Source organism: Marmota flaviventris, chromosome 3, assembly GCF_047511675.1.
Source record: "Marmota flaviventris isolate mMarFla1 chromosome 3, mMarFla1.hap1, whole genome shotgun sequence".
NCBI classification, from domain to species: domain Eukaryota; kingdom Metazoa; phylum Chordata; class Mammalia; order Rodentia; family Sciuridae; genus Marmota; species Marmota flaviventris.
The window spans coordinates 64,560,790-64,573,121 of NC_092500.1; the positions used below are offsets into that span (position 1 = coordinate 64,560,790).

At 49.5% G+C, this 12,332-nt stretch overlaps 1 protein-coding gene across 1 annotated transcript; it reads left to right on the top strand.

Moving 5' to 3' along the window:
- Positions 1-1,776: 1,776 nt before the first annotated feature.
- Positions 1,777-11,568, top strand: LOC114103988 (keratin, type II cytoskeletal 75). The gene is made up of 9 exons (XM_027949934.2): positions 1,777-2,274; positions 2,786-3,000; positions 3,967-4,027; positions 4,382-4,477; positions 5,315-5,479; positions 7,324-7,449; positions 7,588-7,808; positions 9,140-9,174; positions 11,342-11,568. The coding sequence occupies exons 1-9, from the start codon at positions 1,777-1,779 to the stop codon at positions 11,566-11,568; spliced, it is 1,644 nt and encodes a 547-aa protein (XP_027805735.2).
- The last annotated feature ends 764 nt before the right edge of the window (positions 11,569-12,332 follow it).

The window sequence follows — 12,332 nt, forward strand, 5'->3', positions numbered from 1 at the left end:
AGGAGCATTATAGACTCCTTGTCAGCCTGTCACTAGTGCAGGGGTGGGGGAGAAAAAAATCTTCCACTAGATGCAGATTTGGAGCTCTTTTGATGAAGGAGTGAAGAGGTGGGTATCCCCATCCTTGGGAGGAGGGGATGTCTGTGACCCATCTGGAAGAAGAAAGCCTCAAAGATAGCTTAGAAGTAGCGCTTCACTGGATACCATCAATACCATCTTGTTCAAAATTTCTTTAGTACTGGGTGCGGTAGTGCATGCCTGTAATTCCAGCGGCTTGGAAGGCTGAAACAGGAGGATCACAAGTTCAAAGCCAGCCTCAGCAAAAGCAAGGCACTAAGCAAATCAGGAGACCCTGTCTCTAAGTAAAATACAAAATAGGGCTGGGGATGTGGCTCAGTGGTCATGTGCCCCTGAGTTCAATCCCCAGTACCAAAAAAAAAAAAAAAAAGAAAAAAGAAAGAAAGTTCTTTAGCATCTCACAGGACCATGAGTTTATTACTAAAGAAACAATGTTCATATGTTGTGTTTCTTTTGAATCCCCACAGGATTTGTCACAGGATAGAATGGAGCTGGCCCCTCATTAATACTTGTTTGAATATCAGGAAGGAATGGACTCAAGAAACATTTACTAGCTGGCCGCAGTGGTGCACACCTGTAACCCCAGCAACTTGGGAGACTGAGGCAAGAGGATCATGAGTTTAAAGTTAGCATCAGCAACTTAGAGAGGCCCTAAGCAATTCAGTGAAAGGGCCGGGGATGTGGCTCAGTGATTAAGTGTCCCTGGGTTCAATCCCCAGTACAGAAAGAAAGAAAGAAAGAAAGAAAGAAAGAAAGAAAGAAAGAAAGAAAGAAAGAAGAAAGAAAGATAGATTTATTGAGCACTTACATAGTCAAAGCAAAAATAGTGTTCACAATGACACTCATTACACAACTATCTTACACACAAACTGAAGCTCAGAAAAGTTGCATGACATGCCTAACATCCCTCAGCTGTCATTGGCTGGACTAGCATTCAAACCCAATTCTTTCTACTCCCACAACTTCTGTCCACAGAAGATGGAGGGCTGGCCTTTAAAGTCACTTAGGCAGGGTGCACACGTGTGTATACACATGCATATACACACTCATGCACCAGAAAATCACATGTGACTTATGAAAGAGAAATGAAAGCTTAAGAGCAAAAGAACAGGACAAGCAACACCAGGTGGATGTCTGTGGAAGTGTGCAGCAGAATTTTCAAGATCTGGAGGGCCAGCCTGATGGGATGGGAGGAACCGGCAGTAGCTTCTGAGAAAATCCTCAAGCACAGGAAGCACGCCAAGGAACAGGAAACAGTGAATCGCAGTGGCTTGTATTGACACAAGCTGTTTGGACAGGAGGGAGTTGGTCCCAGGCCTAAGAAAGCGGTTTAGAAATGAGGCAGTGTTTTTTTTTGAGTCCATTAAAAGATGCATGATTAGGACATGACTGAAAGTAATTAACTTGCTTCTCACTGGTCTGCTGATCAAGTTGCAACTGGAAAGGAGTTTCCACGTGGGGGAGGGAGGCAGGGAACCAACCAGTGGCTTTTCTGCCATTTCCCAGGGGGTGCTGAGTGTGAGCTCACGCCTGGCGAATGCCTAGGGGATGCCATCAGCAAGGCCCCCTTCATTAGAGGAGCCCCGCCCCTCCTGGGTGCCCATAAAAGCCCATGGACCCACAGCTCCCCAGCTGCTGTCTTCTCCATCCTCTTCTCGCGCCTACCTCGGGAACTCCTGGCCACCGTCTTCACCCACCATGTCTCGGCAGTCCACCATCACCTTCCAGACGGGCAACCGCAGGGGCTTCAGCACAGCTTCGGCCACCACCCCAGCCTTGGGTCGCTCCCGCTTCAGTTCCGTCTCCGTGGCCCGCTCCACTGGGGGCAATGGAGGACTGGGCAGGATCAGTGGTGCTGGGGCCGGCTTTGGAAGCCGCAGCCTCTACAACCTAGGGGGGACCAAGCGGGTCTCCATCGGTGGGTGCGGCGGCAACTTCCGAAGTGGCTTTGGCAACAGGGCTAGTGGTGGATTTGGGGTCAGCAGTGGATTTGGTTATGGGGGTAGCATTGGAGGGGGCTTTGGTGGCCCTGGCTTCCCCGCCTGTCCCTCCGGAGGCATCCAAGAGGTCACCGTCAACCAGAGTCTCCTGACTCCCCTCAACCTGCAAATCGACCCCACCATCCAGAGGGTGCGGAAGGAGGAGCGGGAGCAGATCAAGACCCTCAACAACAAGTTTGCCTCCTTCATCGACAAGGTGGGACAGACTTCCTCTGTCTCATTGCCTTTGGGTAAACAGACTCCGGGGGAGGGCCCAACCCAGAGGGAGACACTAACACAAGGGTCCCCTGGGAAGTGTTTCAAATCCAACAGGTACCAGTCATGCAGCCCTGGCATTTTCAAGTCAGGCTAGCTGACCCACCTTGTGGAAATGCTCCACTGTCCTCTCTGGGGGTCTTCGGTGCTGGTTCAATGTGGAGAACAGGAGAGCTTTCAGTGAAAACCCTCACCAGAGCTGGAGGTGTGCAAAACAACCCAAGCGTGGAGGCTTCTCCATAGAAGCTCTGGGCGCCTGTACCCACTCCATAGAAACCCTGGGGAACTTTGGGGTAGCTTCATGGGCTTTCTCATTTGGGGTTGGAGCTGTCAATTACATAGTTGCCAGTTGGTCATTGGGTGAAAAAACATCTTTCCCTCCCTTCTGAATAGGAGCATCTACTGCTACCTCCCCAAGATGCTCAAGATTGGTTCTCTCTGCTCCCCTCCAGGTGCGCTTTCTGGAGCAGCAGAACAAGGTCCTGGAGACCAAGTGGACCCTCCTGCAGGAGCAGAGCACCAAGACCGTGAGGCAGAGCCTGGAGCCCCTCTTTGATACCTACATCAATGACCTCCGTCGGCAGCTAGAGGGGATCACCACAGAGAGGGGCAGGCTGGATGCTGAGCTGAGGAACATGCAGGAGGTAGTGGAAGATTTCAAAGTCAGGTAAATCAGAGACAGACTCCTGGCCACACATGGCCATTCCAGGGCTCCTTTTACTGAGGACCAGAGAGGTCCAAAGGAGCAAATGCCAGTGCCAGCAGAGAGCTTCAGAACTTGTCATCATGATCCCATAGATAAAGCAGCATTGAGGGGGTCACAAAGAGACCTTCATCTCACGGGTAACTATTAACAAGGAGCCCATTCTTATCTATTGCTATGACTGCAAAGGGTTGCCAGCATCATCTAACTAAAAACACTGCTCCTGATGCTAGAAGCATAATACTATTTTACCTTCAGCAAGTTATTTCATTCCATCAGATGTGGACTCAGTGACAGAGGAACTTGCATTACTAAGATGGCATTAGCTCAGGAGTGAGGCGAGGTAGCAAGGAAGAAGTGGGAGCTTCCATAGGCCACTCTGACCTTCCTCATGGAGGCAAATTTTGTCTGCATGGTATGGGAGGTAGCCAATGGAAGGGGACAGCTCTAGCTAACTTACCTGGCATACCCTGGGCTTCCGAGTTTGGGCTACACCTAGTTACAAAAATCTCACTGCTCAATGGCCACCCTGAAGTTCAGGGAAATATGTCAAACTCTACCTGGAACAGTGTCCTGAACAAGCAAAGCTTACTCTATAGTTTTAGCCAATAATTGAGGCAGCAAACTTTTGTGAAAATTCGAATTGTGCTTCTATAAAGGGATGACATTGCCCAAGCACGCATTTCTACTCCTATTAGTTTTATGCTCATCTTCTAGCCTTATAAAAGTTTTTTTTAATACCTAGCAGAAGAAATTATCCCCCTTTTATAGAGGAAGAAATAGAGGTTAAGTGAATCACCCATAGTCACATGCAGGTCAGCCGCAGAGGTGGGAAGGATTTGAGGTCTCTTAATTCTTGCTCCACCAGCCTGGGAAGAGTTAAAGGGAAGTCTTGCTCAATAGCCCACCCCCTCGCCCCTGTCCTTACAGGTACGAAGATGAAATTAACAAGCGCACGGCTGCTGAGAATGAGTTTGTGGCCCTGAAAAAGGTGAGGGGCGATGTCTCTCAGAGGAGATTTAGCACTGAATCTAGGAGTGTGAGGGAGCCTGACCCTTGTGACACCCAAGAAATGTCACTCAGTCTTGAGGCTATCTAGAGAGCTCTAACCTGCCCGAATGTTCCCTCAGTGTTTAAGTCCCCAGTAAACCTGCTCAGGTTTACTGTTAAACCAGGGAAATCAAGCTCCTAGCCTCAGTAATGGCTCACTCCCAACCCCAAAGCCCCAGACACTGAGTTCTCTCGGGTTCAAGCTAGAAGGGCTGGGAAGGTCTCTCTTCTGCTACTTTGGGGCTGACTGCTTGGGGCAGGGACCTCAGAGGAGCCCCCCATGTTGTTGCTCCAGGATGTGGATGGTGCCTACATGAACAAAGTGGAGCTAGAGGCCAAGGTCGACTCTCTGACAGACCAGATCAACTTCCTCAGGATGATCTTTGAGGCAGTAAGTCTGCAAGTATTTTTGTTCCTCCCAGGTCTGAAGCCTAGAAAGAAATGGGTGTGGCAGAATGTCATTCCCGTAGTGTCTCTACCCAGAACCTTGACAGATGCCTCAAGCTAAGGGTCTTGGGGATAGTGGGAACCAGGGAGAATTGTTTGGAACTTTGTCACGCTAAGCTAGCCCAGCTCTGAGACTTCTTCCCTGACTCCACGGCACGGCAATCCTACCAAGGAGGATATGCTGATTTCCAAATTTTAGGTCACTTGGTAATATTCCCAAGGACTCCAGGCCTACCTGCTCCCTTCCCCCTCCCAGAAAAGTTCAAAGAGGCTAGCCGCCCTTCAGCTCATTGTCCAGGGGGTCTCTTGCCCCCTGAAGATGCCTCATTCAGGACCTTGCCCCATTGAAGGCTGAGATCTGGGTGCATCTGCAAAGGGAGAGAGGGGAAGGAAGGAAGGACCTGGGGGTAGCCAGGTCCTAAACATCACCTGATCCTGAAGAAACCACTCGTGCTGGTTTTTTGAATAAAGAGATGTCATATTCAAGTCTATGCAGTATGGATTCAGAAGACTCTACCCATCCTCATACCCAGGGAAGGCACACTGATGGGAAACTTGAGAGGTGACAGTGGGAAAAAGACTCCCACCACACAGGTCAATGGCCCAGAAACTTCCCAGGACAGGATGGAATCCCTTCAGTAGCTGGAAGTACCCCTTGGACAGCTGAAAGAATCTCTGCTAGGGACACCAAAGAAGGAATTCCTACTCTAGACAATTAGTCACGGTGGGGATCCAAGATCCCTTCTTTCTGTACCTGCATGACTGAGTGTATGCCCTGCAGGAGCTGTCCCAGATGCAGACCCAGGTCAGTGACATGTCCGTGGTCCTCTCCATGGACAACAACCGTAGCCTGGACCTGGACAGCATCATCGCTGAGGTCAAGGCCCAGTATGAGGATATTGCCAACCGTAGCCGAGCTGAAGCGGAGTCCTGGTACCAGACCAAGGTGAGTGTGGGCACCTTGCCGATAGGTTCTAGGGTCAGTGTTCCCTGAGATTCCACATCATCACTTCACTCAGGAAGCATTTCCATTTCTTTCCACTTGGCAGGAACATCTTTGATGCTGTGAGCAACTAGCCCGAAATGCATGTGGAAACATCATATATTGCCAGGGCAATGCTGGGTGCTCAAAACCCAGAGCAGGGCTCCACGGTGCTCACCCGGTGAGCAGTGGAGACTCTAAAATAACCAAGAAATAGTCACAGGGCACTTTCTAAAGGGGACATTCATTTCATTCATATATACTGAGCTCCTACCATCCGCCAAGCAGGGTTACAGGGTTGTAAATGAATAAACCACAGAGAACCCAAGATCTGGGAGTTATGGAAGGGAAAAAGATGGCAGTAATAAAAAGCTGCCATTATTAAAAGAAGTGGGTCTTTAGCCCAGTAGGGAAACAAAGAAGGGAAAACGGTTGCAAAGAAGCAGGAAAATATTGAGGGCTGAACCAGTAGCTGGAAGGCAGGAGCGTGCACCTTGTGGATAAGAGAGTGAAAGGGGAAGTGGGGTGACCACAGAGAGCTGCTGTACAAAGGCAGCATTTACCATTAGACCAGCTCCCTGCCAAACCCAGGCCCCTTTCAGAGGGCAGCCAATCACTGGCTCCTGTCCCTTGCACTTAGTCCCTTCTGGTTGGCAGCACGGTAGAAAGGAAGGAGGGTATCAGGTGCCAGGTGTCTACAAGGCAGATCCTTGGCAGTGAGAAGAGGCAGGGTGCCCTTCACCCCAAGGTGAAGTGATGGAAGTTTACAGTGAGCAACTCCTTATGTTGTTCCTTCTAGTCATGAATATCTAGAAACAGAGGAAGCTGGCTATACTTGAGGCAGCAAACTTCCGAAACTGAAGAGATCTTGGCTCTGGCAAGGGTGCTCCTTCTGTCAAGAAAGGTGTGGGTGTGACTCTGGTATGCCAGAGGACATAGGGTAGAATGATTTCTTCTAAGTGAATGTGTCCCAGATAGGCACTATTAGACCCGGAACCACTGAGATTGGAGACTCTTTTACAAAGGTCAAAATTGCAACCTCGGGCTGGGGTTGTGGCTCAGTGGTAGAGCGCTCGTCTAGCACTTGTGAGGCACTGGGTTCGATCCTCAGTATCACATAAAAATAAATAAATAAAGGCATTGTGTCCATCTACAGCTAAAAAAAGTTGCAGTCTCTGCAGCATCAACCTCATCTCCCTAGCACACATTTGGTCTGGATACATGCCTGAGGCCAGAAATTCCCCAGGGACAGTGACCAAGCCCACTCCTCACTCCTAGAACTTGCCATCTTCTCTCCTGCCCCCAGAATCCTCACACGCAGTTTCATCTGTCTGGAATGTTCTCCCCACAAACTGACCACTTCAACCCTTTCTTCCCTCCTTCAGATTACAGCTCAAGCATCTCCATCCCTAGAGAGACTTATCTTATCACTCCCTCCCCACTTCCAAGTCTAGGTCAGGCTCCTTTATGACACTCTCAAGGACCCTATTTCCTAAAGGACACTTTTCACCATTTGAAAGTGTAATTTTGGAAACATGCTGATGGGATTAGTGGCTGTCTCCCTCAGTAAGCTGTGAGCCTTGGGGGAGCAGGGGCCTGACTGTACTGCTCATGGTGTTCCCAGAGCAGTACCTCTAGGAACCTGCTACCTGCTGCCTCCCGGACAAGCAGGGCGCTCAAGGAGCACTGGCTGAATAGAGAGAGGCAGGAGCAAGGGACTGGGGAATGAGTGGGCCTGTTGGTGGCCCTCAGGGAGTGCCTAGGCCAGGCGTTTGGCTGTGTGACCAAGTCTACTCTGGTCTTGTCAGTATGAGGAGCTGCAGGTCACAGCGGGAAGGCATGGAGATGACCTCCGCAACACCAAGCAAGAGATCTCCGAGATGAACCGGATGATCCAGCGGCTGAGAGCCGAGATCGACAGTGTCAAGAAACAGGTAAAATTTGGACAAGGCCAAGAGCTCCTCGAATGTTCATTTCCTCTGGGTCTTCCTGCCGTCTCACAGGACTGTACCTGGGGGCACCATGCCTCCCAGGGCTGGCAGCAGGACTCATGCTCCCTCCTTTCCTTCCAGTGCGCCAGCCTGCAAACGGCCATCGCTGACGCAGAGCAGCGCGGAGAGCTGGCCCTCAAGGATGCACGGGCCAAGCTGGTGGACCTTGAGGAGGCCCTGCAGAAGGCCAAGCAGGACATGGCCCGGTTGCTGCGTGAGTACCAGGAGCTGATGAACGTCAAGCTGGCCCTGGACGTGGAGATCGCCACCTACCGCAAGCTGCTGGAGGGCGAGGAGTGCAGGTGAGGGGCAGATGTCCAACTCCATCCTCCAAGCAAAAGGAGCTCCCTCAGCTGCCTGGCCATTCTGAGGGGCTCAGGGTGCTGCAGGCTGAAAATGGGACCACAACACAGGTAGAATTGGGCTCTAAGAACTTAGGTGTAATTTTCTTCCAGGCTGGTAAATAATTTGAGGTGCAACTATGTTTAGTACCCCATAAAAATCTAACACCTCAGCAGATCCAAGGAATCACATTCTATCAAAGGAGAAATCTGGTTACAAGGCAAATCTCAAAATGTGGTTTAAAAGGCTCTGGACCCAGCATATACTATCCCAGTAGTTTGGGCTTCTAGGTCTCCCACTACCTAGCTATGTAACCTTCAGAAAGTCAGTTTCCCCTCCCTGGCCCTCAGTTTCTTCAATGACAAAACAAAGGAGCTACGTGATATGTTCCCCAAAGCTCAGATGGAGCTTGGTGTTCCTTGGTGCTGTGCCAGTTACTAACTATATAACTACAGGCAAATTTCTCAAGCTCTCCACATCTGTGTTTGTGCCTATAGAAGGAGATCATAATAGTTTTGATCTCATGTGGTATTAAGAGGTTTAAAATAAGAGACTGTACATGAAATTCTTTGAACAATGCCTGGTATGCAACTGGTGTTCAATAAATGATGGCTAGCATTTGGTTAAGGGCTGTGGAGTTAGATGGACCTGGCTTCAAACCCAGCCTTCTGACCACTGGCTAGATAATTAACCTCTAAAGCTTTAATTTTCCCTCTGTAAAATTAAGACAATAATACTTACCTAATGGGGTTGTTGAAAGAATTAAGTGGCATAATGTAAGTCCCAAGTACTCAATAAATGTTAGCTCTTATTAAAGTTCTAAGTACTCATTTATGAGTGCATACCAGTTGCTAAGACAATAATAGACTGATTGTTGGTATTATTATTTTTATGACTCAGACTCCCTATAACAACTTCAGTGCTGGCCTAGTATATGACAATAGTCCCTTGTTGAGAGAGAAGTCTTGTTATAAGACAAGCTCTGCCTTTCCAACTGACACCAGTCTGTGATTAGCCTTTATTTTCTTAGAATGTGTGACAAATTTAACAAAAAAATGTGTTCCTGAGATTATAGGTTTCATTCCCATGAACCTCAATCTCCACACTTCGTCACTCATTAGATTATTTTTAATACTATAAGTATTTACAAAATTTCAACTTGCATAACTTCTGCAATAAAAATAATAAAGGGGTTTTTAATGCATTTAAAGTAATTGCAAAAATGTCACTGCCAATGGCCACAAGCTGCTGGACACCATAGTAACCTTCCTTCTCCCCTCCTCCCAATCAGGCTGAGTGGAGAAGGAGTTTCTCCAGTTAATATCTGTGAGTATGACATCCTTTTTGTATTATTTGGAGTGTGTGCTTAAGGGAAGGGAGGTGGTGGGCTTGCAGAAGGGAAAAGGTATGAGGGGGAATCCCACTGAAAGGTTACGTTCTGAGAAGTTTTAAGGGTTTTGCTGTTGTTGTCGTTGTTTTTGGATATACATGACAGTGCAGTGTTTTGACATATCATACATACATTGAGTACAACTTCTCATTCTTGTGGTTGTACGTGATGTGGAGTTACACTGATAGGAAATGTGTGTCTGATTCATTCCACCGTCTTTCCTATTCCCATCCCCCCTCCCTTTCCTTCATTCCCTTTTCTCTAATCCAATGAGTTTAAAGTTTTAAGTCTGTTTAAAAGAAAGCCATATTAGGAGAGAGGCTTTAATATGACATTTCTTACCTCTTTATGAATGACAGAGCCACAGAAAGAAGACTGGGGAGGGGGGTTGCTGTAATTGTTCTGCATGGGTTTAGAAAACCTCTGCCATCTCTCTCATCTCCCAGAATTCCACACCTGAGACTGGGGGCTACAAGTCTAACTCAGACCTCCAAGATGAGTGTCTGATGTAGACAGAACTTAGGAAAATCACTGGTTTACCTTGGATCTCTGGAGGCAGCCTTCATGCTAGGCACCAGGGCCTGGCCCATCAGGGGACCCTGCCTCCAAACAGTTTGGGAAGAATTCAGTGTGTGGCTCCACCTTGCAGAGCACAAGCACAGGAAGTTGCCAGGGGTTTCCAGGCAGCCAGGGCAGCATGGGACACGGCAGTTGGGTACAGTGGTCGCAATGCAAGAGAGGTGTTCCCAGCGTGCCAGTAAGAGCAGAAGTTGTCTCTCACAGAGCTCAGTGCTGGTATCGGGAGGCCAACAGAAATAACTTTGGCAACTCACACTCTACAAGTGAGTTTGGTTTTCTTGATGAAGGATTCATAAGAGCAACTGACTGAACAAACCAGTGATTCTAGAAGCCAGAGTCCTCTGAACTACCCTAGCGTCCGCCCTCCCTAATGCCTCGTCTAGTGGTTCCAGACACCCTCGAAGCTAATTTGGGGAACAAATGGCATAACATTGAGGTTCCTTTCTCTTGAAATACACCTGTGAGTCTGCCTTAGTTTCCTAGGGCTGCTGCAACAAACGGGCTGGCCTACAACAACAGAAGCGTACTTTCACGGTCCTATAGACGAGAAGTCCACCATTGGGGTGTCAGCTAGGCTGTGCTCCCTCTGAAACTTGTAGGGGAGAATCCATCCCTGCCTCTTTTTGTGGCAGCCATCAATCCTCAGTTGTCCTTGGCTTTCAGCTGCCTAACTCTAGTCTCTGCCTCTGTGATCATGTGGCTTTGTCCCTGTGCACCTGTCTTCACACAGCTGTCTTCCATCTTTTAATCAGGACCAGTCACACTGGATCAGGGCCCACCCTTAAAGACTTGTCTTAACTTGACTACATCCACAAAGATCCTATTTCCAAATGGGCCATATTCTCAGGTGGTTGGAATTAGGGCTTTAACAGAGTTTGGGGAAGGATGGTTCATCTGCTAAGAGTTCATTTTTCATTTCAGTTTTTCTTCTATAAGACCAAAGCCAGGGTATTAGTATGTCTAAGGCAATGAGTTAGGAGAATACCAGGTTGGTAGGAGAAAAGAGGCAGAGTTAACTGAACAACAGGTTCATCTTTGGTGTTTCAAGAATATTCTAGCCCCTCTCTTGGATTCAGAGGGCCTTGGCTGGGGCCAGCAAATGAGAAGCAGCAGGATTGCCCCCTAGAACTTGCCAGAAGGAAGGGAGACTCCAGAGCCAGGTCCAGAGAGGGACCCAGTATCGGATGGAGCAGCAGGGAGACAGTGGTGGAGTCACAGGGAAACAGCTTCCTGGAGAGGGGTAGTCTCCAATAGGTTCTAGAAGGAGAAGGGAGGTACCAAGTAACAGAAGACAGGCAGCAAGCCATTCTAACCTAGGAGAACACCCAACACTACAGCTGGGAAAGGCAGGCTGGAGCAGAGGACAGAATCTCACTAAGCTGGTGGGGAGACTGCAAGGAAAAATTGTTGCCTGCGAGAACACCCTAGACCCACCCCCAGGACCTCCTCAGGACACAGACCCTGGCAGCCCTGGTGTCTTCCCTCCTGTGCTTGATTCTCATCATGTGTCCTCTCTCCCGGCAGCTGTAGTCACCTCCACCGTTTCCAGTGGCCATGGCGGTGGTAGCAGCCTTGGAGGTGGAAGTCTGGGTCTCGGTGCAGGCAGCAGCTACTCCTTCACCACCAGCGGCGGGCACGGCCTGGGGGGCTCAGGATTCACTGCCAGTAGCAACCGGGGCCTGGGGGGCAGTGGCTCTAGCGTCAAGTTTGTCTCTACCACATCCTCCAGCAGGAAGAGCTACAAGCACTGAGCATAGCCCCTCAGCACCCTTGCCCCACCCTGAAGCCTGTTTTCACTCACACCTAAACCTGGACATCCAGGTCCTTGCTCTTGTCTCCCTTCCACGAGGCCCACCTATGGTGCTGGGAAGCCTGGAGACCTGGCTGAATCCCACTCCCTGGCCAAAGGCAGTCTCCAGGCTCCTCCTGGCACCTGTTTTGTGCTAGCCATGCAAAAACCAAAGACCTCTTTCTTCCAAAGTTCGCAAGAAGCCTATCTTGCAAGGCCTCGGCAGTCTGCAAACACCCCTTGGGCTCCCCCTTCCTCCCTCCCTCCCTCCAGTTGCAGTGATGGGGAGCCTGTGTCTCCGAGGCTGTTTCAATGCCAGGCTGTCCCAGTCTGTCTCAGGGTGCTTATAAACTGCCTGCTGGTCTGAGTGCTCCTCTGTTCCCTCCCTGGAATGTGTCTATTAAATGCATGTGTAATGTGTTGGCATCAGGCCCTCTGTTTGCAAAGCTTATGGACCAAGAACAATCCTCCTCCTTCCCAGGCTGTCCCAGCGCAGAACTACTCACAAGCAGGCTCCCAGCACATCAGCCCTTGCCCCATTCCTTTGAAGCCAAGAGAGAGGTATGGGGAGGTCAGGAGACCACCAGTCTTCCTCCCCTAGCTTCTCCCACTTCCTCTTACCTCTCTTTGGGATACCTTGTTTGGAAAGCCCAAGCCCCTGGGCAGAGGCCCTGCCCAGCTTCCCTTTCAGTATGTCATACAGGGCGATGCCGTCCCCTCCCCAAA